The 25,499-nt window shown below is 38.9% G+C and overlaps 2 protein-coding genes across 5 annotated transcripts; one reads left to right on the plus strand and one right to left on the minus strand.

The window, feature by feature from the left end:
• Positions 1-572: 572 nt before the first annotated feature.
• Positions 573-25,391, minus strand: LOC104890985 (protein DETOXIFICATION 16). Of its 4 annotated transcripts, none has more exons than XM_019249025.3 (8): positions 25,021-25,380; positions 22,765-23,309; positions 22,581-22,667; positions 22,418-22,474; positions 15,437-15,675; positions 14,524-14,642; positions 815-901; positions 573-708 (listed from the first exon to the last, which is right to left on the minus strand). In XM_019249025.3, the coding sequence occupies exons 1-8, from the start codon at positions 25,297-25,299 to the stop codon at positions 664-666; spliced, it is 1,458 nt and encodes a 485-aa protein (XP_019104570.1). In that variant the 5' UTR covers positions 25,300-25,380; the 3' UTR covers positions 573-663. The 4 variants fall into 4 exon arrangements, with proteins under 4 accessions (XP_019104570.1, XP_019104572.1, XP_048499197.1 ...); XM_019249027.3 differs by having other exon boundaries at positions 22,765-23,305; positions 25,021-25,160; XM_048643240.2 differs by lacking the exon at positions 14,524-14,642 and having other exon boundaries at positions 25,021-25,391.
• LOC125497012 (uncharacterized) lies at positions 17,656-22,375 on the plus strand. Its single transcript, XM_048643242.2, has 2 exons — positions 17,656-20,257; positions 20,887-22,375. The coding sequence occupies exon 1, from the start codon at positions 17,656-17,658 to the stop codon at positions 18,790-18,792; it is 1,137 nt and encodes a 378-aa protein (XP_048499199.1). The 3' UTR covers positions 18,793-20,257; positions 20,887-22,375.
• Positions 25,392-25,499: the final 108 nt, after the last annotated feature.

Consider the following 25,499-nt stretch of genomic DNA (forward strand, 5'->3'; position numbering starts at 1 on the left):
TATTTCTTATTTTTGCGTCAATCTTATGTTCTTAACATGTGGCTTTTATTTTTTTATTATTTAATAACAACAAAATAACTTAATATAATAATAACAATGACATTTATAATGGTAACAACAAGATTAATAATAATTACCAATATTAATAATTAATAAGTACAACAACAACAACAATAATAATTCTTTTGAACAAATGTACTAGTAAATAATAATACTCCCTTTGTATTTTTTTATCTTTCTCACTTAGAAACTTGACACTATTCACAATTAGAGATAATTTTTTAGATTTTTCTCAATATATAAGAAAAATATAGTCATGTGGGGTCTTGTTTGATTCGTCTCAATGAGTACTTTATTAATATTCAATTATTATAATTTTTATTAATATGTAGTGAAAGATATTAGTTAATAACGAGTTTTTAAATATAAGCATGATATGATCTGAACTGGTCTGATCTGATCTGATCTGAACTTATTTTTTCTGATCTGAACTTATTTTTTCTGATTTGATCTGACCTGAACTTATTTTCTCTGATCTAATCTGATTAGATCTGAAATAAGTAAAAATAAGGTGAACTGAACATAGCCTCTATTGCACTTCTTCAAAAGCAAACATGCAGGTGCATCATTACAAAAGCGAAAAAAATGCTTGACCCAATACCCTTAATGGACCATTAGATTGTTTAACCTGTCTTTGGCCTTTTTCGCCTGTAGAAGCAAACATTAGTAATTATTATTAGGCACAATTAAACTCAATTCACAAACATACATTATAACAAAACATTATCACTATTTTGGCTATGGTAGCACTTACCTCTTTGTCCCAGTTTGTACGTAATGTTATGAATAGGAGAAGAAATGCTTGGACGAGTAAAGCCAATATAATTCCTGTCCATAATCCCTGCGTAACATCATTAGAACTAATTTCAGGGCAAGACTATTATTGAAAATCAATTTTGCGTTAGATATCTAGACGCATATTTTTGAATAAAAATAATAGTAAGAAACAAGAAGATGAAACATTCTTTTTTACTAATTGGTAAAAAGTGTCTAATTAAGGCCTTGTTATGACATTTCCAAGGGTTCCCTCTAGGTTTTCCTTGGGAGGGTCTGCTAGTCTCGGTACTAGGGTTCCTCGTTTGGGGGCTAATCCCTAAATTTCTGTTTCGTTTTTTCGATTAATCATGGCCACCGAACATGATAATATCACTGCTGTAGGGAGTAAGAAATTAGCAGTTACCAATGAGAGGGAGAACAAAAAAAGGGAGGAGGAAGAAAGGAGACAAATTAATGATGATAACTCGGACCCGGTGGATTGGCAGGAGGATGAATCGGAGGAAGAAGATGCAAGAACGGAACTTGGTTTGGTCATTCGTATATGGACAAACCGGCACATAAATCAGGCGGCTTTTATCAGTACTATGACAAATATATGGCAGGCGAAGTTTGGGTTGGACATCAAAAACATTGGGAAGAACTTGTTTGTAGCCCAATTTCATCACTGGAAGGATAAACAAAGAGTGATCGAGGGGCAGCCTTGGCACTTTGATAGACATGTGATATTGATGAATGACATTAAAGGTAATGTTAAACCCTCGGATATACAATTATGGGAGTTCCCGATTTGGGCTAGGGTTTATGATTTACCGTTTAAGGGGCGATTAAATCTTGCGAATGTCACTGCGATTGGCAATAAGATAGGGACTTTCGTAAAGATGGATCAATCTGGTGCAATGGGGATCGACAAATCTATTAGGTTGAGAGTAATGCATGATGTTCGCAAACCTCTAGTCCCTACGGTGAAGGTGAGGATGAAATCGGGAGTGGAGGAAACTTTTAATGTAAAATATGAACGACCCCCACTGTATTGTTTCTTCTGTGGGAGGGTAGGGCATGGAACTAAGGATTGTGATGACGAGGATTCGGATGATGAAGGAGTAGTGAAGTTCGGAGGATGGCTTAAAGCATCCCCATGGAAAGTGGGTTATGTGGAAGAAAATACGATGAATAGGAGGGGAGACAAATCGTGTGCGAAGGCCCTCTTTGTCACGAAACCGAAAAAGAAGAAAGATGAGATTATGCATGACTCAGTGGCAGGGGTAGCAGAACAATTGGATCGATGGGCGCTGAAGGAAAAGGAGACGAAGGAAAGGATGGAACAAACAAGTATGGAGGAGATGGAGGAGGATAATGTTGTCGAGGTGAGCAACGAAGGTGTGAAGGCTAATGTAGTTGAGGTGAGCGATGAAGGTGCGAAGGCTAATGTAGTTCTGGGCCGAGAGGTCCCCAAAGAAGCTATGGTTGATGACAAAGCTTCTAAGTCACTGCTCTCCCTGGAAAACGTGAAAGCTGTGCATGGCAAGGGGACAAAAAAATGGAAGAGAGAAGCAAGAAAAAAGGAAGTGGCAGGTGGAGGCATTATTCTCTCCATAGGCCACAAAAGAAATGAGAGAGATGAAAATCTTACTGGGATAACTGAAGTAGAAATTGAAGAACTGAGGTACTTGAAGAGAGTTGGACTAAGCACGAAAGATATAGAGGTGACTAAGGTTCCAATTGCTGATGAGGAAGTGGCGGGCCCCACACATTGGGCTCTTGGTGACCAATGAAACACATCATATCATGGAATTGCAGAGGGTTGGGGAGCCCTACTGCAATAAATGCTTTGAGGAGGCTTTTATCCTCTGAAGATCCCCAAATTGTCTTCTTATCGGAGACAAAACAAAAATCACATGAAATGGAACACATAAAAACGAAGTTAAGATGGGAGCATCTAATAGCAGTAGACTGCGTTGGTGAGGGCAGGCAGAGAAAAGGAGGGTTGGCTATATTATGGCGTCATGAGGTACAAATTCAGGTAACGTCTTTTTCACAAAATCACATAGACGTTATGGTTGATGATGGGGTTTCAGGTGAATGGAGATTTACTGGGGTTTATGGTTTCCCGGAGGAGGAGAACAAAGAGAGAACAGGTGCTTTAATGGAGGCTTTAGCGCGCGCTACGGAGGTCCCTTGGTTGTGTGGCGGGGATTTCAATCTTATGTTATCTGTAAGTGAGAAAAAGGGTGGTAGTGGTTTCAATGTCCGAGAAGCAGAAATATTCAGACGAGCAGTTGAGGTGTGCAATTTTAGGGATATGGGCTTTGTGGGTTATGAATTTACATGGTCCAATAATAGAGGAGGGGAGGCAAATGTACAAGAGCGTCTTGATCGTTTTCTCATGAACGCGATGTGGCATGCGAAGTTCCCGGGCTCATTTGTGTCTCATCTGACTAAAAGAAAATCCGATCACTTACCCATTATAGTTAGCGTCCGAGGTGCTCAAGAGGTAGGGGGCATCGAAACAAAATTCGACGCTTTCGGTTTGAGGCGATGTGGTTGAGGGAAGCTGAGAGTGTGGAAGTGGTAAAGGATGCATGGAGGATGGGTGACGATGCAGGAGTCAACATTGCCCGTACTGCAAATAAGTTGACAACCTGGAGTAAGAAGACATTTGGAAATACGGCCAAAGAAATTCGTTTATGTCAATCCCAAATGAAGGAACTCATGGAACAAGAGCCTACGGAGCACGTTATGCACCAAATGCGATGCATTGATAGTCGCATAGACGAGTTGGAGAAAAGGGAGGAAACGTACTGGCACCAACGGAGTCGACAAAATTGGGTAGAAGGGGGTGATAAAAATACCACTTTCTTTCATCGAAAAGCAAATCAACGGGAACAAAGAAATAATGTGCGTCGAATTTGTAATGAAGCTGGCACTTGGTTTGAGGATGAGGATGAAATTACGGAGTGTTTTGCTAATTATTTCGAGCATCTGTTTCACACTAATGGCAGCAATGAAATGGCGCCGGTTTTAGACCTTGTTAGTCCCATGATTTCTTCGGAGATGGCAGCGCAAATAGGAGCTCCATTTCGACGTGAAGAAGTGAGTGAAGCCTTGTCTCAAATGCACCCAAATAAGGCGCCAGGGCCCGACGGCATGAATGCCATGTTCTATCAGACGTTTTGGGATCACATAGGTGAGGATGTTATCAATAAAGTGTTAAATATGCTGAATAATGTTGATAATATTGGAGGGGTCAATCAAACACATATTGTCTTAATCCCAAAAAAGAAACACTGTGAGACACCTGCAGATTTTCGTCCCATTAGCCTCTGCAATGTGATGTATAAACTTGTGTCTAAAGTGTTGGCAAACAGAATGAAAGTAGTGCTTCCGATGGTTATTCATGAGAATCAAAGTGGTTTTGTGCCTGGCAGATTGATCACTGATAATGTACTTGTAGCATATGAGTGCTTCCATTTTTTGCGGAAAAAGAAAACCGGAAAAAGAGGGTACTTGGGGCTTAAACTTGATATGAGTAAGGCGTACGATCGAGTTGAATGGAGTTTCCTTGAACATATGATGCTAAAACTGGGGTTCCCTGGAAATTATACGACTTTGGTGATGAAATGTGTGAGATCTGCTACTTTTTCAGTCCTTGTTAACGGACAACCTTCACGTACATTTAATCCATCCCGGGGGCTGCGCCAAGGTGACCCTTTGTCACCATTCTTGTTTGTGCTATGTGCTGAAGGTCTATCTGTTTTACTACGAGATGCTGAAGAAAAAAAGCTTATTCATGGAATTAAAATTGGGCGGAGAGTTAGTCCTATATCTCACCTCTTTTTTGCAGATGATAGTCTATTATTTATCCGAGCCTCGGAGGATGAAGTAGACAACGTGATGGAGGTCCTATCTATCTATGAAGCTGCGTCTGGGCAGAAACTGAATATGGAAAAGTCGGAAATGTCCTATAGCCGAAACCTGGAGCCGGAGAAGATTAATATCCTTCAGATGAAGTTGAACTTTAAGGCAGTGGAGGGACATGAGAAATATTTGGGTCTACCTATGTATATAGGGAGCTCAAAAAAACGTGTTTTCCAAGTAATTCAGGATCGTGTCTGGAAAAAGTTAAAAGGATGGAAAGGACAATGTCTTTCACAAGCTGGCAGAGAGGTTCTAATCAAAGCTGTGGCGCAGGCTATACCAACCTATGCAATGCAGTGCTTCAAAATTCCAAAAAGCATCATAGAGGGAATTGAAAAAATGTGTCGTAGTTTCTTTTGGGGTCAACAAGCGGAGGAGAGGAAAACGGCGTGGGTTGCTTGGGAAAAATTGTTTCTCCCTAAGAAGGAAGGCGGTCTGGGTATTAGAAATTTTGAGTTTTTTAATCGGGCGCTTCTAGCAAAGCAAGCATGGCGTATCCTCACTCAACCGAATTCTTTGATGACAAGGGTGCTAAAAAATAAATATTTCCCGAAAAGTACGTTCTTTGAGGCAAAGGTGAGTCCTAGTATGAGTTTTACGTGCCGTTCAATTTTTGAGGCCCGACGTGTGATTGAAAAAGGGATGTGTAGAGTGATAGGGGATGGGAAGGATACAAAAATATGGCATGACCCTTGGGTGCCAAAGCTGCGGCAGTGTAGGGTTGAAAGACAAGATGATGATGGTGCAAATGAGAGACCGCAACTGGTGAGTGAGCTTATGACAGAAGATGGATGGAATGCTACGTTGATTAATACCATATTTCACCCCTGGGAAAGCCGAGCAATCCAAAGTATTCCGGTATCAATGTACAGAAATGCAGATGCATGGATGTGGATATACTCTAAGAACGGTCAATTCACGGTGCGGAGTGCCTATTTTAATGAACTTCTCTCGGCTCGCAAGAACGCACCGTCGTCATCCCATAACAGTAGCAGGAGAGTGTGGCAGCAACTGTGGTCATTGAAAATACCTCCGAAAGCTAAGCTTTTTGGCTGGAAAGTGTCAAGAATGGATTCCGACAAAGCGCAATCTTCAAACTCGAGGTATGTGCAATAGTTGTGAGTGTCCTAATGTGGTGAGAGGAAGAAAACATAGAACATCTGTTGATGAAATGTAGGAGAGAAGATATGGTACTTTTCACCTCTGAGAATCGAAATAGACAAAGTGGGAAGTATGAGTTTTAAGGAATGGGTGCATAGCTTGATGGATAGTACAAAAGAGCCAGAGTGGTGGGCGCTTTTCTGGATGTTGATATGGAATATATGGCTTAGTAGAAATGGATGGGTGTTTGATCAAAAGAGGATGGACTTCATGAATGTAGTGGACCGTGCTGTGCGTGGATCAAATGAGTTCATCACGGAGTGTGATGGGAGGGCATCAAGGAGAAGTATAGAGGATGGGGTAGGGGAAGTACGGTGGAAAGCTCCAGAGGAGGGGATAATGAAGCTGAACTGTGATGCGGCACTAATAAAGGGGGTCGGTATTGGAATGGGGAGTGTGGTGCGTGACTCACTGGGGGAGGTTGTGCTGGCTACATGTTGTGGGATGATGGTTGTAGATATCCCAGAGCTTGCTGAAGCGCTAAGTATGAGACATGGAATGAGATTGGCTGTGGAAGCAGGCTTGAGGAATCTGGTTGTTGAGACGGATTGTCAGAAGCTTGCTATTCATCTCCAAGGACGAAGGAAAGAGGACACTCCCTTTGGGCGCATCGCTGCTGACATCCTCGCCTTAGCGGCGCAATGTAATCAAGTTAGTTTTGCTCATGTGAGGAGAAACGGAAATAGAGTAGCTCATATTCTAGCTCAATTATGTAAAACCAACATGGATCTTAAAGTCTGGTTTGAGGAGTTTCCTATGGAAGTTAGTAGTGCTGTAATGGTAGACAAAAGTTTTACTTAATAATATCTCTTTATTTTCCGGTCAAAAAAAAAAAAAAAAAAAGGCCTTGTTTGGTTGTATATAGGAAGTCATACTTCATAGGAAGTTATTTTTTTCATGTATTTGAAATTCCTATGGGAAGTTCTACTTACCTAGGGGGACCTAATTAAGTAACTTCTTCCATTTTGGAGGAAGTAGAACTTCCTAGGAAGTGCAAATTCCCATGGTTTTGCCAACCAAACAACATCATATACTTCTACTTCCTAGGAATTTGCACTTTCCATGATTTGTTTTGTCAACCAAACAAGGCCTAATTCTAGCGAAGTTTTGATCCCACAATTTTATATGCTTCGTTATCTATTAATCACTATATATAATTTGGACACACATATTGGAATGGAAAGAGAATAGACATATGGAGAGATAAGTGGTCTCTAAAACCATGTGAAAAAATAGACATGTAATAGGGAATAGTAATGAAAAAATGATAATGTAATTGATATCAAACTTCCATAAAAGCGAAAAGTAGTGACTAAAAAATAACGGATCAGATCCGGTGAAGTATAAAGATTTAACGTTTGGTTAGAGGTATATATGATGCAACATACAAGCAAGAACGATAATATATTAGACTTTTTTTTTTGGCAATAACAAAGATAAGCAGTTACATACTAACTTCCCTCTTTCTAGCTTGGTTCGCCAGGAAGTGGGCTTTTTGAACTTTTACTCTTGCTACTTTGGTTATACAAACTGACTCAAAATCACATAATAATAGCCGTATTTCAAATAATATGTTTCTTATTGAGGATATTGTCTTTGCATCACCCCGTAAACCTTCCACCACTATTTTAGCATTCGACCAAACTTCCAGCTTCTTTATGTTTCTCGAGCTACATTCCTTAATGCCAAAGAGGAGAGCATAGGCCTCCGCTTGCACTGATGAACTTGCCTCAATTCCTTTCCCTCCCGATGCTGTTTCTATACTTCCTTCCCTAAGTACCCAGCCATACGCAGCATCGCCCGGGTCATGAAGCAAGCTCTTGTTTTCCTTCCAAGTACCATCCACAATCAATGTACTATGATGAACACCAGGAGACCAGTTTTTCTACCAAGAAGTCTTCCCTTGCATATCTCCCATTGTGGCTTTCTGTTGCCTTTCGTTCATAAGCAAGTTGTTTGAGCATGCTTGCCATCTTCTTTGCCAGTGCCTAACAATCCCAAAAGTATCTAAAGGCCTGAAGCAATAACTCGTGTTAAAGGTACTTTTGTTTCTTAGTAGCCAAATACTCCATAATATTCCTAAGAATTCTTTTACTTGCCCTTCTATATTTCGCTCTTCCTGCATAAGAAACCAAAGCCAATTTCTTGTCCATTGGGATATGTCGATATTCACTGGGTTTTCCGAATTTATCTCCAGACTTTAGCTTTTCCAAATTCTCTTGGTAACTTCACATTCCTTGAATAAGTGAGTATCCAACTCCTCCTCCTTCCCACAGAAAGGACAAGGGATCTCGCTTAGATTTTTCTATTTCTAAGGTTTACTCCGGTGGCAAGAGCACCATTAGCTAGCTTCCAATAGAAGATCTTCTATTTTGGCCAGAATTTTTGCTTCCAGAATTTTGATATCTCAACTTTCTCATTTTCTTCTCCCCTGATTAACCAGTATCCTGATTTGGTAAGGTAATCTCCATGACTCGATTTTTCCCAACTGAACTCATCTTCCTTATCACTTGAAGCAAGGTGAACTGTTTTAATGGTTTTAACATCCTCCTCCCCAAACCACTCTCGAAGTAAATCTGTATCCCACGTGTGGTTATCTAGAATTAAGTCACTAACCATTACTAGCCTTGTCCCTTCTTGACATGGAGAATCTTGTTTAAAATGCATGTACCTCCCTCCCGCCCATAATGTATTGAGGATGGCTGTCGACTTTCCATTTCCTATTGTTTTCCCTAGTCCACTTGACATTTGCCTCACGCTTTTCATAATACTCCTGCCTCCCCAAGAGCTAACTTGGGGAACCTTCCCTCTGCTTCTTTTTTCAAACCATGTGTCTGCATATTTGGCTCTGAAGACTTTACTTACAAGAAGACTTTGATTAGTTTAGATTCTCCATGCTTGTTTGAAAAGATTCGCAGAATTGATTGCCACCATATTTCTCAGCCCCAAACCTCCCTTGTGTTTATGTTCCTCAAGAAGACTTCTCTTTTTCCAGTAAATAGGTTTCTTATTCAAATTTGAGCCCAACCAAAATTTCAAACACGTTGATGATGTTGCTAAGGAAAGGATCTTTTTGGGAATCAAATACATGGCCATAATGTGAGAGGCAAAAGCAGTAAGGATACTATTATAAGTATCAGCTTCCCTGCTTGATTCAAATGTGTAAATTGCCAGGAAGAGATTGTTCTTGATATTTTCTCCGGTATGTCTTTCAAAATGTTCAGAGAATGACCTGTAACATCCATTGGGCACCCAAGATATCTCCCTAGCTTCTCCTTGTTTGCAACTTTAAATTCTTTATTCAACAGTCTCACAAACTTCCTTGGAGTGTTCCTACTAAGACCGTGTATGATTTCTGAATGTTGATCATTTCCCCTGACATTTCACAAAATTTGTCCAACGTTTTCCTTAGGTTTCCCACATTTTCCATCGTTCTTTTTGTGAAAAAAGGGCATCATCCCCGAAGAAAAGGTGCGAGACTACTGGAGCTCTTCTACTGATCTTCAGACCCTGTTATAGGCCCTGATTTTGTTGATGTATTAGTTTCCTTGAAAGTACTTCCATGCAAGAATGAAGATGTATGGTGACAATGGATCCCCTTGCCTTAGCCCTGCTCTTGGTTTAATTAGCCCGACTGGTTCTCCATTGACAAGCACCGAGTAAGAGACTGAGGTGATGCATTCCATAATAAGATGAATCCAAAGATTAGGCAACCCCACAACGTTGAGCACTTCTTTAACAAAGCTCCACTTTATTCAATCATAGGCTTTGTTCAAATCAAGATTTAGGATCATAGAATAAAGACCACCTTTCTTCCTTTTTCTAATAGTGTTTAGCATTTCATGAGCAATAATGCAATTGTCATTTATCGATCGTCTTGGAACGAAAGCATTCTGGTTTTCACCTATGAGGTGGTTCATCAAGGGTTGCAACCTTCTGACCATGCATTTAGAAATGAGTTTGTAAGTTGTGTTGCACAAACTAATTGGCCTAAATTGGCTCACTTCCTCAGGTCTGTCCACCTTGGGTATAAGGGCAATGAAGGTTTTGTTTGTTTCTTTTAGCATATAACCCCCTTCCAGGAAATTTCTTGTGGCTTACCCAATCTCATCTCCTACTATATGCCATAACTTTGAAGAGCAACTGGGGGAATACCATAAGGGCCTAGAGACTTTTTAGGTTTCATACTAAACATGGCCTCTTTAACTTCATTTTGTGAGAAAGGTTGTAGAATCGAGTTTACTTGGGTATCATTCAGACGGTTCATAGGCCCAACCCAATTCCTAAGATCCTCTTCAGTACATTCCATGTTTTCACTTCCTTTAAAAAGGTCCTTGAAAAACAGAACAAATTCCTCCTTTACTGCCCTTGACTCCGTAATCTAATCCCCATCCCTATTTTTTATGACCCGGATTTCATTTTTTCCTTGTCTTGCCTTTGAACACTTGTATAAAAAACTCGTGGGCTGATCCCCAAGCCCATCCCATTTTGTCCTTACTCTCTGTTTTCAGTATTCTAATTTGATATCAGTAGAAGCCCGAAATTCTTTCTCTTTTTCGGCCCAAAGAAGGGAGGTAGGGTCACTTCCCAAATTATCTTGGGCCTCAACCAGGTCATGGTTAATTTGGTCCCATTGTATTTTATTTTTTGCTTTGAAATTGAGGCACCAAGTTTTGCACTTATTATTAGAGATTGCAAGTTTATGTTGGACTTTGAACAAGGCTGACCCCAGACAAGGAGAAGCCCAAGAAGTAGTAAAAAGGTATTCAACTTCCTCAAAGTCAAGGCACCAAGCTTCTAACTTATAGGGTCTTTTTCTCTTTTCCTTAGATGGATAGCAATCCAATAGAATTGGTCCATGGTCCGAGATGAAGATTGGAAAGTTAACTACAAAGGAATTGGGGAAGGCTAATTTCTAGGAATCATTGCAATAGGCTCTATCTAGTTGTTCAAAAATAGCTTGGCTTCCTATCCTATTATTTGTCCATGTAAACTGAACCCCATGGTAGGGGAGATCAAAGATTGAGCAGTCTAATTTCCATGAAGTAAATTCAATTCCTCCCTTAAAGTCTTTATTCCCACCCAATTTTTGGTGATCAAGTTCAACCTGATTAAAGTCACCCAATAGCAAGTGTTTTCCTGGGTGAGACCAAATAAAAGCCTTTAGGGTGTTCCAAACTTCTTGTCTGTTTTCGAGCATGGGTGCACCATAGACACACACCAAATAAAAAGCTACATTCTTTTCATCCATTATTTCACAACATACATAGTTTTGGGAGACAAACAAGATTTTGACTGTAATAGAGCTACCCCAGCACAAAATTAGGCCTCCAGCGAGACCAATTGAATCACAGCCCCCCACCCACTAAACCCTAGCCTAGCAATACAAGGTTCTAGCTCCTTCACCGAGCTTTTGGTTTATGCTAAAAATAAAAAGTCTAAAGCATAACTACTAACAAACCAGTTTAAGAACGGAAAAGTCGGGTTGTTAGTAGAGTTTAAACCCCGATAGTTCCAAGCACCTGCTTTCATAATCCTGTAGGGGGCTAAATTGGGCCAGCCACCACACCCTTCTGAACCACCGCCTCATCTGAGCTTGACTTCAAACTGTCCTCCTCACTTAATCCATACTTAAATTTCGTCTTTCCTTGATAAAGCTTCTGAAATTTACATCTTTTCTTCATTGGACCCTCTTCATCCATGACTTCTTCAATAGTCTCCAGATGACCTCCCACTTGGACTTCTTCTTGGGATCTCTTTTCGTCCGAAATTTTGAGTTTTGCTCAAAAGCTTCCAACCCACCTCAGCTTCTTTTTTCCTCTTTTCTTGTTCCTTAAAGCTCGTTCTTTCTAAATTTGTTCGAGTGATTTCTTTTGTTTTATGGTTCATACCTTATGCCTCCTAGCCTTTATAGAATGCAACAGTCCCCCCCCCCTCAAAGGGCCTGAAGGCCCATCAATATCCATGCTTGGAGATCCCCCTGAACTAAGATCAGAATCCGCTGAGTAAAAAGACTCTTCTGAACCCCCCTAAGTTTTCTCATGCTTTCGGCCCATTTCATTTTTTGGCCCAAGGATAGGATTATTATGAGTGCTCGAACTTCCAGTTTTAAACCCATGCGAAAAGCATCCAGAACCAAGGGAGAAAGGGAGAGTTGGGCTTAGGGCTCCAGAAAACAAAGATTCCTTTCCTTGGCCCATCTTATAAAATGAGTGCGGAGAAACTGGGCCTTTTTGGCCATGTCGTTTTGAGGAGGGCCCAATCTCCAACTCCAGGATTGGGGGTTTGAAGTTTCAGGAGATTCCATAAATGGGCTTGGGAAAGTGAAAGAGTCGGAAGAGTCCTCACTCTAGGCTGAAGATGAGTTTTGTGGGCTTGGCCTAGGAGCGCTTCTAAAAAAGTCTAGAAGGCAGACTCTTGGCAAATGATTGAACCCTTCTTCTGATGGAGGGAGGAAAGGGTCATTCAGAGGGTTGGAGGGAAAGTAAAATCTAGAATGGTCAATATCAAAGCCCATCTACTTATCCATTGCACGTCCAGCTCATCAAGTTGGACTTCCATTTTTGGGATAGGAAGAAAATTGACAGTGGAAGGAAAGTAGTTTGAAGATAGGAAAGAGGATAAGAGAAAGGGATGGGTCAAAGAGTTGAAGTACACTTTGGTATAAATATCCCTACAAAAAGGGGGTTTTTGATCTTTGGGAGAAAAAGTCTGGTTGTTGAGGTTATAAATAGGCACTATACTATAGTTATTCAACTCAAAGTATTCTCTACGTAAGAGAGGATAGAAATGCCTGGGGGTATAATCAACCGTCAGTGGCAGGGGGAGTTCAAAGGAATAAGAGGGTCCTTCCATTAATGCAGACTTAACTCCTTCTACTTGGTTATCCAACCTAACTAGTAAATGTTTAGGGTACTTGAGATGACTAGGCAGAAGAAGCTGACATCCATCTACTCTTCTCCACTCAGAGCTTGGAGAAATAAATGCCAGGAGCGAGGGTGACCAGCTGAGATAATTACTTAGGCCTAGACTGTAGAGTGGAGACTCTAGTAATCTTATACCACAACAATTATTAATTAGGGTAAAATAAATCTGACCTTGGAAGCTCTTAAAGGCTTTAATTCCTTTTTCCACCCAATTTTCTGCATGCTTGGATCTTTTTTATCGTTTGACCAAGCTTGGGCTAACTTTTGACTTATGCTTTGCCCCAGTTTTCTCTATGACGTCAGAGTGGTTTCTTTGGTTTCTTCTTCCGATCCACCGGCTGAGTTTCTTGACTTACTGACACTTCCCTTGCCCCTATTGATCTTCGTAATCTGCAGAGCTTGAGGAGGATTGACATTTCTCCTTACCCAAAGAGGTCTCTTTTGGTATCTGCTATATCATCATTGGTGAGGGTGACCTGCCCGTTTCCTGGAACATGCTCATTGCATGGACCCGAACTATCATCAGAGCTTGATGACTCCGTTTCTGACGCTGAGCTTACAAAATTAGCCGCAAATGGGATTTTGTCTGAAGGATCAACAATTAGGTCGATCCTAGAAGTTCTTAGCACTTCAATCCTCCTTAGACCTGTAATCTTGTTTGAGTAACATGGGGATGGCGGGTGACCTACAAGTAGGTTTTGTCTGGAGGGGTAAACTTCCGCCATTCTAGCCCCAAATTACAGGTGAGCTTCTTCTAGTGATAGTCTACACCTCGACGCCTTATGCCCAATGATCCCGCACTTCTTGCAGAAGACAAAATACCCTTCATATATAAAATAGATCCACTTGAAGTAATTACTTGCATATTCATAAAAGTAGCCAGGGATAAGGGGTTTATTAATTTCTACGTAAACTTTAGCCCGAATGAACTCCTTTGGACCTTCACGTAGAGACGTTTCATCAAACCGGATAATTCGGCCTAGTTTTTCTAAGGCTCTTCCTACTACATGCGCCCTATTTGAAGTTAAGGGAATCCCTTCAACCCTAACCCACAAAGGGAACGAGGCAAAATTGAAACTTCTAATAGCTGCACTTGGGAACTAGCATTTGAAACAGATTAGCCCTCCTTGGTAGCATGCATACCTTTTTGCTAGCAGGTTTTTCCTATCATTTTCATTGGTGCAATAGAAGAAGAAGGTCTTACCCACCTTTTCCACCCTAATATCTTCGTTGGTAAACCAGCATGAATTGACCCAATTTTGGATTTGGGTTGCAGTGAAATCACGATAATCCTTGAATTGCCCTATCACAGACATTGGATATATTACATCTGCTGGATGCATGTCTCCTACTTGGGATGGAATGATTGGCCCCATTTTTTTTATACCGAATGGAGGGCATCTATCAAAATCTATAAAATTTCCAGTCATTTTGAAGGTGCTTGGCGACAGGGACAGAGTTCCCTATAGTTCTTTGTGATTATAGAAGAGAAGAGTGAGGAAGATGTTAAGAAGAGGAGAAAAATTTAGGATTTAGATAGGAAGACAGAGGAATAGTAGGAATACGGTAGAAGAAGGTTTGAAAAGATTTTTTAAGATGGCTCTAGTTTCCTAGAGAGAGAGGCTCCCAGTTTAGAGAGATTTGCAATTGAATAATACAAAATGTTATAATATATCACACTTACCTTGCCTCCAAAGTGATATACAAATGCTAACAACAAGGCACAAGGAATGCCTACTAGGTAATAAGCTCCCAGATTGATAAAAGCTCCAATTTTTTGCAAACCACATCCTCTAGCCGTCCCTAAACAATAATAAAGACAACCTTTAGCCAATATCAAACTCCTACATAATTACTCCCTCCGTTTCATTTTAATCTACACACTTTGATATTTTACACTATTTACAAATTTCACTTTGACCATCATTTGTGATTTATACACGGATGAAAATAGAGTCATGTGAGATCTTGTTAGATTCATCATAACATGTATTTTATTAATATGTAATTTTTATAATTTTTACAAATACAAAACTAAAAATATATATGTCCTCAAAGTTTTATATTAGCATGTGTAAAAAGTGTAAGTGTATAGATTAAAATGACATGGAGGGAGTATAACTTTACACTTCTCCATCTCGTGGTGTCATTTTCTTTCGAGTTGGAAACATAAAGACTAGTAGATGAAGACGACATATAGATTATGTAGTAGTCGGCTAGTTCATGAGCAAGGAAGAGAACATATCTTATTAATGTCTTTTGTGGAGAAAGTATGAATTTTGAATAGAGCAACATAATTGTTTAGAGGAGAGACCTCGTTCTAAGTCAGTTATAAACGCTAAATTTAAAATTTTCCAATAAATAAGTTTCAAATAAATCATCAATATGAACTTAAAAAAAATCTAACCATTACATTTGAGAAAACGGTGTACATTTATGATTTATGTAATTCCATGGCCATGTTCATGTAAACCTTAAACCAACGCCTTATGAGTACAATTTTTTTTAGACCCGATAATCTAGAGGGGTTACTATGTGCTTAATTATCTTTAAATTTGGAGGGATTTATAATAATTAATTAGTTTAAGAATGATTACCTGACAATACAGCTTGAATGCCATCAATAGTATGTGAAACTGCAAGAAGAAGCATCATTTGGCCAACATATTTGACTACCTCTTCTTCTGTGCTATAGCAATATCCCCATAAATTGCGCCCCAAAATTAACAAACATGCAGCTGAGATCCCTTCTATTCCTACCATCACTGTCGATACGTATACCGCTAATCGAGCTAAATGTGGTCGTCCAGCCCCTAGTTCATTGGAAACTCTTGTGCTATCAACAAGGAAAACAAAGAATACTCAAGCTAAAAATTAAATTAGAACAAGTTTTGAGTCAAACAAAATTATACATCCTTTCCGCCCTATTAGATTTGAAAGTTGACTTTTTAGTCAAAGACTCAAAATACATCAATTTTTGGACATGTTAGGTAAAACTAGCAGAGTTAGATCTCTAATAGCGGTTAGCTGTTGCGGTAGGTATAACTATTGGGAGGTAGCTGTTAGCGATTAACGTTTAAATTAATTGTTTAATCAAAAGTGTTTGGCAAAAATAGTTGTTGAAATAAAAGACAATAAATAACATTTATTTAAATATGAAATGAATAAAAATAATTTTATTAATTAGTTCCATAGTTAAAATCAATATTTATTTTTCAAAGAATTTACACAGAAAAAGGAGTATAAGACTTTTTAATTACTTAAAATTTTTTAAATTTAAGATAATATTCAACTCCCAAAAAAATTCATATGACCTATTTTAACTAAAATGTTTATGGAATTTGGAGTGTAAAATATTGTGAAACCTCAGTTATATCTTCTCTTTAAAATAAATATTTCAATCCCCTAAAAGAATATTTCAATCATATCATCGCTATTGTAAAATACAAATAATGAATCGCCATAAAAAAGCAAAATTAAAAAACAAAACAAGAAATTGAAATTAAAAACATTGGTTCACAATTATACCTAGATTATATATTGTATATTTGCTAGATCGCTACCTATAAATCTCAAACATTATTTGTATTAACATTCTACAACTGCTATCCATAATCTACTCCAACTGATACCCGCGACTACAAGTCTATATTCACTACCTTACCAAATAATCATAATTTTCTTAAGTAGCGTTTTGATTTGTCCAACCGCTACCTACAACCTGTGCCAAACAAGGCCTTTACCGTATTGAATGCGTATTTTAGAGATGTAAATTTTTTAATAATTTTTTTTAACCATAATTAGAGTAAATAATAGTTAAATATCACATTGGAGACTATACAACTCAACCAATAAAATGTTTCCTTTATTTGAAAACACTCGAAATGTTTTAACTTTTACATATTTATATACTTTGACCGTATTTTGTGAATTTTACATAAGTAAATATAGTTATGTGATATCTTTGTTAGATTCGCTTCGACATCTAATTTCAAAATACCAATAATTTTTATAATTTTTACATGTAAGAAATTAGAGATATTAATGATTAAAGTTATGTAGCAGACAGCCAAGCATGTCGGAAGAACGTTTCAAGTAACATATATATATATATATATATATATATATATATATATATATATATATATATATATATATATATATAGAGGTTTAAGTTCATATGAGAACCACCCTTATGGTGGAAACCACTCATTTTTCCTCACTTTACGAAGATTTTGATCATTTCATAATATTTTTGCTAATTTTTTGTTTCACTTATTTTATGTTTTTGCTCATTTAACAATTTTGTGCTCATTTATCAACGTTTTTGCTCATTTTACGTTTTGCTCATTTTACTTTTTTTTTTCTCATTGAACTTTTTGTGCTCATTTTACGTTTTTCTTCTTTTACATTTTTGTACATTTTACGTTTTTGATAACTTAATGTTTTCTACTCATTTTATGTTTCTGCTCATTTGTTACTTTTTTTGCTCATTTTAGAAAGTTTTTGCTCTTTTTAAGTGGTTCTGACGGTTCTCATCATAAGAGGGTTCTCACTAGAACCCAACCCTATATATATATATGGGAGAGTCTAGTGAGAGAAACTCTAATCTCTCTCTAGAAATTAGATCTTGGTTTTCTTCCTACCCATCTCTGTTCTGCGAACTCCACCCACTTTGCATTTCCACGATTCACCTCGTCACATTGTAAGGAAACGCAAGGCACCGGTGAAGGCAGCGAAGAATGAAAAAGCTAAGAAGAAGACCTGTGAATCGGGAAGAACGTCCAGCTCAAAAGAATGTTCGGAAACGTCGGCAATGTCAAATCGCAAGATGAAGCGTGTAGTAGAGTTCGACTCGATTCAGGTGTTGAACTTCTCAGATTCCGGTGACGAGAACCTTCTATCCCCGAAGACGTCTGAGCTAGTCATAAGGGAGGAACCGGCTGACGATGAACATGTTTTGCAACAACTTAATGGGAATGCGACGGGTAAGTCGGATAATTTTCGTCCAATTTCACCTCCTCCTAATAGAAGTGTGAAAATTGATTTTGATGACAATGCGGATGAGCTTGAGTACTGGAAAGCGGCCATTGTCTGCTATGTTTTGGGGGCTTCACCTCTTTTCGAAGTTTTTAATGGTTATGCTCGCCGGGTATGGGGGAAATGGGGTATTACAAAATTGGCATCCCTATCAAAAGGTATTTTCATTGTAAGATTCAGTTCAGAGGCAAATAGAGATCAAGTTTTGTCTAATGGGGTTTGTATATTTGACTCTAAACCTGTTGTGATGAAAAAATGGTCTCCTGATTTAGATATGTCAAAGGAAAACATTACCCACGTACCTGTTTGGGTTCAATTTCCTTCTTTAGACTTGAAATTTTGGAGTGTGCGAGCCTTAACAAAGATATCTAGTTTGATCGGGAAGTTTGTTAAGGCTGATAGGGCCACTATTGAGAAGGAAAAACTGCATTTTGCTCGTGTGTTGATTGAAATCTCTATTAATGAGACATTACCTGACTCTGTTTTGTTCTTAAATGAATCTGATAAAATGGTAGAACAATTGGTCCACTATGAGTGGAAACCTGATTTGTGTGATGTATGCCATAAATATGGACATACTGGAAACAATTGCAGGAACAAAGCAGGGGTAAGAAGACAATGGGTGCCTAAGAAAACTGTTGATGCTGATGGGTTTGAAGCTCCTAAGAAGGTTGCTCACACACCTCGACCTGGGAAACCTGTGAATTTCGTCGACAAAGTTCCAATTATTAACTCTTTCGAGGCTTTGCCTGATGACCTGGGTTCGGAGCTGGAGACGACTGAAACGAATAGGATTGAGACTCTTATTAATTTTGATGGTGGAAGAAAATTAAAAGAAGTGGAGAATGTAGCTGGAGATCAAATGGTGGGGAACATGGCAAGGGGGGTGACTCCCCCTTTGAACCATGGATAAAATTGGTAGCTGGAATGTCAGGGGACTCAATGGTAAGACCAAACAAGGTGAAGTAAGAAAATTTTTCGCACTTCATCAAATAGGTCTTATAGGTCTCCTGGAAACTAAAATAAAAAGTAGAGGTTTTCCTAAATTCTATCAAGCTATTTGTCCTGGATGGGGGGTGTCTTCTAATATACAATGTTCTTCATCTGCTAGGATTATTGTATGTTGGAATCCTCATAAGTTTTATGTGTCAATTGTGGGAAGTTCTGCACAATTTATTCATTGCAAAGTCTTACATCACAGTACTGGTCATCAGTTTGCTTGCACCTTCGTTTATGCATCTAATGATCTGAATGAAAGGTATGATCTATGGAACTCTTTGATGATGTTGGGTCAGTCCATAGCTTCTCCTTGGTTAGTTTGTGGCGACTTTAACAACCCTCTTTTCTTGAATGAAAGAATGGGCTCTCCTGTGTTACATTATGAAATTGAGGGTTTTAGAAATTGTGTGGATAATTGTGGGTTGATGGATGTGAAAGCTAGTGGTTGTTTTTTCACTTGGAATAATAAACAAAGTGGGGAGCACAGGGTTTTTAGCAAGATTGACAGGATGCTTGTGAACGAATCGTGGTTGGATTTGTTTCCCGAGTCCCTAGCCCATTTTCTTCCTGAGGGTTTATTTGATCATTCCCCTCCTATTCTTGACACTCATCCTGCACTTTCGAGGATGAAGAAGCCTTTCAAATACTTCAATATGTGGGGACAAGATTCCAAATTCTTGGAAAAGGTGAGAGATTGTTGGGTGTCACCGATCCTTGGAACTCCTATGTTCCAAGTTGTTACAAAATTGAAAAAACTGAAACCTATCTTGAAAGCTCTTAATAGAGAGGGGTTTAGTGAAATCCATGTTGCTGACCATAAGGCTCTTATGTGGTTGTATGAGTGTCAATAGAAGCTACATAATACTCCTAATGACACTGAGCTTGCAGATGTGGAAAAAAGGCTGCAATGGAATATGCCACTGTTCATAAAGCTTATGTTAGCTTCCTTAGGCAAAAAAGCAAGATACAATGGTTAAAAGACGGAGACTCGAATACCAGATTCTTCCACCAGAACATAAAAATGAGAAGATGCCAAAATAGTATTTATTCCATAGTGGATGGCAATGGTGTAATGGTTAACTCTCCTGAGAAGGTTGCAAAGGCTTTCGTGGACTACTACAAATAACTGCTGGGTTCCAGTGATGACTTTAGAATCCCCATTAGGATCCATGTGGTCCAAAAGGGTCCAGTAGTTGCTGACACTATGCATCCCACTTTATGCTCTTCCTTTTCTGTTGAGGATATTAAGAATGCTATGTTTTCAATTAAAGATGAGAAGTCCCCAGGGCCTGATGGCTTTACTAGCAAGTTCTTCAAAGACTCGTGGGAGATTGTTGGAGGTGAGATTTGTGAAGCAATCAATGATTACTTTCTTACTGGTAAGCTCTTAAAACAAATCAATGCTACTTCTGTAACTTTGATCCCCAAATGTGCTCACCCTACTTATGTCACTGAATTCAGACCGATATCTTGTTGCTCAGTTCTGCTAAAGTGCATCTCCAAGTTAATCTGCACTGGACTCAAATTAGTGTTGCTTGATATTATTTCTCCTAACCAAGGAGCTTTTGTCTCCGGGAGGCAAATTGTTTACAATATTTTGATTTGCCAAGATATTGTGAATCATTATACTAGGAAAATAGGGCAACCAAAATGTCTAATAAAAATTGATTTGCAAAAGGCCTATGATTCTATATCATGGAAGTTTTTAAAAGAAATGCTTATTGCTCTCAATCTTCCTAGTAAGTTGGTCAAATGGATAATGGGGATAGTTACCTCTCCAATGTTCTCCCTCTCTATTAATGGTACTTTTCATGGCTTCTTCCCGGGGAAAAGGGGTCTTAGACAAGGGGATCCACTATCTCCCTTGTTATTTGTGATATGCATGGAATACCTCTCTAGATTGCTAATGTATGTTGGCGATAAACCTGAGTTTAGCTTTCATCAAAGATGTGGGAGTTTAAAACTTAACCACCTTTGTTTTGCTGATGATCTGTTACTGTTTTGTAAGGGTGATATCTCCTCTCTCACACTCTTATTGAGAGCCTTTGCATCCTTCTCTGCATCCTCTGGGCTCAAAGCCAATGTTTCAAAATCTGAGCTTTACACTTCTAATATCGCCCCTGACATTAAGGCTAGGATGATTTCTCTTTCAAAATGGGGAAACTCCCGTTTAGGTACCTCGGAGTTCTCGTGTCTTCAAAAAAAAATTAGTGTTAAAGATTGTGATATCCTTGTTGAGAAAGTCATCATGAAGATTAGGACTTGGGGTTCTAGGCACCTTACCTATGCTGGAAGGGTGCAATTGGTTAACTCGGTCCTCCTTGCAATGCATACTTATTGGGCTACTGTCTTCATCCTTCCCAAAGGTGTGCTTGGGAAGATTATTGCTGTACGCAGACAATTTATCTGGGAGGGGAAAGTCAATGGGGCTAAGGTTCCTCTAGTTGCTTGGGATATGGTCTGCAAGCCAAAGAAAGCAGGGGGTTTGGGTATTCATGATCTTATGGCCTGGAATTGTGCTGCAATGGCCAAATATGTTTGGAATATCGCTAAGAAAGCAGATTGTTTGTGGGTAAAATGGGTTAATCATGTTTACATCCGTGATATTGGTGGAGTTACGCTCCCCCTACCTCTACTAGCTGGCATTGGAGGTCTATTTGTAAAGTGCGAGAAAAGGTGGCTTCTGGATATAGAGGAAATTCTTGGATTCACAACCCACGAGGCTTTTACTCAGTTAAGTCTGGGTATGAATGGTTAAGAGGTGAAATGGTTAGTGTTCCGTGGCAACGTTGGGTTTGGTGCAGGTTTAATATTCCTAAGCATAGCTTCATTTGTTGGCTTAATGCTTTAGGAAGATTAAACACAAAATCAAGGCTACTTTTGTTGGGTGTTAGCAATGATGACAGGTGTATTATTTGTGCTGCAGATTCCAAATCCACCTCACACTTGTTCTTTGAGTGTGCTTTTAGCAGGGAATGCCTAAAGGCTACCAAGTGATGGTTGTCTATCTCATGTACCAGCATGCAGTATGAGACTTTATGCAAATGGATTGCAAGGAGGAAGGCATCAAAGTTCAAGAAAAATGTCCTATATGCTGCTGTTAATTCGTGTTTGTATAATGTGTGGAGAGCTAGAAATGAAGGATATTGGAACAAAAAGATACCTTCTATTCAAGCTACAGTTAAAGTCATTCAAGAGCAAGTTAAGATTCACGTTAGAGCTATAATGCCGGAATTGATTTCTGCTATCGATAAATCGTGGTTTGATTCTTGCTAGATAAGAAATTTTGCCTGTATATAATTTATAGGTTACTTGTGTACAAATTAGGTTGTAATTTTCTAAGGGTGTCTATTTGGGCTACGGCCTCGTAGACATGCCTTAAGTTTTGAGCTTTAATGAAATTCTTACTTTTACCATATATATATATATATATATATATATATATATATATATATGAAAGAGAGGAAGTATAATACAAGACAGGGGGGTTATGTTCATATGTGCTTGAAAAGAAGACGGTAACTTAAATATTATTGTACCTTACTGCTCCACTTAATCCGAGTGGTAGCATGAATAATGCCGAACATGTATTGAGACTGTGAATTAATTAAAACCACATTCATGTTAAACGGGTATTGGAATAGTCGTTAGAAATTGCATAGACATGGTGTGAGTTTATGAATTTGTGTCGTTTAATTTTACCTGATAGAGAGAACAGAGGTTTCCAGCTTTGGATTGGGAAGAAAACCAGCAAGCAGAACCATCATCTCAAATGTCCATACTTCCAAGCTTTTCATGTCATAATTTAAGATCACTCAGTGAATATAATAAGAATGTAGGCATATAGCATCTGTTATTGAGCTAACAAAGAAGAGTTACCACTTACCACAACATAAGTGCAGAAGGTACAGCAAGTCTAAGAAACTCAGGAATACCACGAAAAGCCTCCTTCGAGAAACCAGTCCATGTCTCTTTACAAGTAGGAGACACCCTCACATAAATAGCTAGCAGCAATAGATTAATCCAATAGGATATAGCATTCGATAACGCCGCGCCTTTGTAGCCTAAACCAGACTTAAACACCATCAACCAACAAACAAGAATATGGAGTAGAGTTGTAAATCCAGTAGTAAGCATCATAGGAAGAACATTGTTTTGAGCTTGAAGAAATCCAATGTGAGATTGAAGGAGACCATATGCAAATATGCTAGGAATCATGTAATGAGCATAGATTCCTGCTTCAGCTGAGATTTCAGGATCTTGTCCTAAAAATGCAAGAATTTGACCTGTATTTTTCCATATAAAGGCAAGGGGAATGCTGATGCAGATGAGAACTACCATTGCTCGTTGCGTGTGTATGCCTAGCATGTGGTACTGCTTTGCTCCGTAGGATAGACCACAAAATGTGTCCAGAGCATTTCCCATTCCTTTCTATCAATCGCAGGTGTTAGTTTAGAGATATTTTAGTCATCTTACAGTTTACATCAACATAAAAAAAGAACATGCATTCCCATAACAAGAAAAAGAAAAAAAGGAACATGCATAACAACTTTCCGATGAAGAGACTAGTCAGAATGATGTCTGATTTATTGCGTGTTTTACATCTGGGTATTGTTGTTAATTGTTCTGATTGCTTTTCCTATCTATTCAAACCACTATTATATTTGTTTCCTTTCAAATTCGGATCGTCTGGTGAGGTGTTGCAGCAATTTGAAGTATTATAGAAGCTAGGTCCTAGGCATATAACTGACGAGGATTTCTGTCCCCTGTGCAATGAGCCCGAAATTATTATGTAATTTTCGTGCCTTGTTTCAATTCCCCAACATGCGTGGAGTTTGGTAGACGGTGGGATGTGTGGACCGTGCCGTGGTAGGAGAAAATCAAGCCAAAACGGAAGACTTTAATTAGGCGGATAATGAGGGATTGCCATCAATCCTGTAACGGTCAAGCCGTTAAAGTTTTGGACCCGCGACTGAGCGCGTGTGTGATAGTAAGCCCAAACCAAACATGACATCCAACCACAAAAGCATCTCAAGTACCAACTGAATGAAAGGAAGGAGGGAGGAAATATATAAACAAGGAAGCATTCCCTCCCACAAGCAATGTGAGAAAACTAACAAAAGAAGCCAAGGCTTTTCAAGCCTTAACTCTAACAGTGGTGATGCTGAGCCTAGGTGTGGGCAGTGGTGCAGTGGGAGCAGGCTAAAAATTCAAAAAGAGGGCTGCTGATGCTGGGTTGTGTCGCATGGTGTATCTAGCACCGGCGCAACCAACAGATCTTTGTAATGTCCCAAACAATGTTGTGGTGGACAGAGCTGGTAAGTGGGCACCGTGCTGTTTATGGAGAATACAGGAGGAATGTTTATGGGATCGCTGAAACAACATCAGCAGGTAGCTCCTGATCTTTGCAGGCCCTGCAACATGTCTGTGAGCGTTGATGGCTGGAAGTTGTGGCAAGAGATCAGACATGACAATTTCTTTTTGTTGCAACAAGAAGAATTAACGCTTAGTGGACAGCCGGAGCCTGGAAGTGGTTGAACGCAAGGCAGTTTGTTTACCTCTTCAAATCGCCTGACAACTTCCAAATACGACTATTATTATTGAATCAGATTGTTACTTAATTGTCTGCCTCTCGGCTTTGCTTTAGAACAACCTACTTCTTAGACTTAGCTATCCTTGAAGATGCTGTTGTTACTAGTAGTTCCTTTGCATCTGTTGTGTGGTCTCACGACAGAAGGGAGGGGAACTCTGTAAGACTGTAACCCATCACCTTTCGAAGTTAGTACCTTACATCTCCCTTCAAAACTGGCTATCTCCTTGTGCACTTAAAAGCTTTTCTGTGCCTTAAATAATTCTCTGGCACTAAGGTCTTTACCCTATAATATGAGGTAATCTGTTAATACTATGGTTTATTTGCTTTTGAACAAAGATGAGAGAATCTGTAAGAATGGAAAAAACAGCATATACTGATAACTAAAAGACATCAGAGATATTTTTACAAAAATATCCTTCTCATTCTAATTGTAGAAATATATCATCAACATTCAGACCATAAATGATCTGTTAATATATTCTTCTAGTTAGAATAATAAAAGTTGATATAGAGGAAGTACCAACACCATGAGAAGTCAGAAGTACATACCAGCAAGCTAAGACCGGTGACGGAGGCGAAAGAAGTAGCAACAGAAGCAGCAGCCAGAGGGAGCTCTCCTAGATGACCAACAAACATAACTGAGATAACTTGTAATGAAAACAGCAAGAAATTAACCGCCATTAGAGGCCCTGCTAACTTTATTTGTTTCATCGCTTCCATCACTATCTCATTTTTCCTCACCAAACTACCATTATTTGCATTTTTCTGAGGAGCTGATAATAACAATGGATTTTCAAGATCATGTACGATTGTTTCTTGAGTGTTCATAGTCTTTCTTAGCTATCAACACTATGACTTCTAGTAGTAGAAACTATAAAATTTCTGGATATATATATTGGAGATGGAGCAATGTAGTGCGCTTAAATTAATAACACATTTTGGACTTATTGGAGTAAAATATCCGGGATTTTTGGATCTTTTCCTACCATGTTGTCTAATTGACAACTAATAAATCTTAACTTCTTTTA

The sequence above is a fragment of the Beta vulgaris genome, chromosome 4, assembly GCF_026745355.1.
Source record: "Beta vulgaris subsp. vulgaris cultivar EL10 chromosome 4, EL10.2, whole genome shotgun sequence".
Classification (NCBI taxonomy): Eukaryota; Viridiplantae; Streptophyta; class Magnoliopsida; order Caryophyllales; family Amaranthaceae; genus Beta; species Beta vulgaris.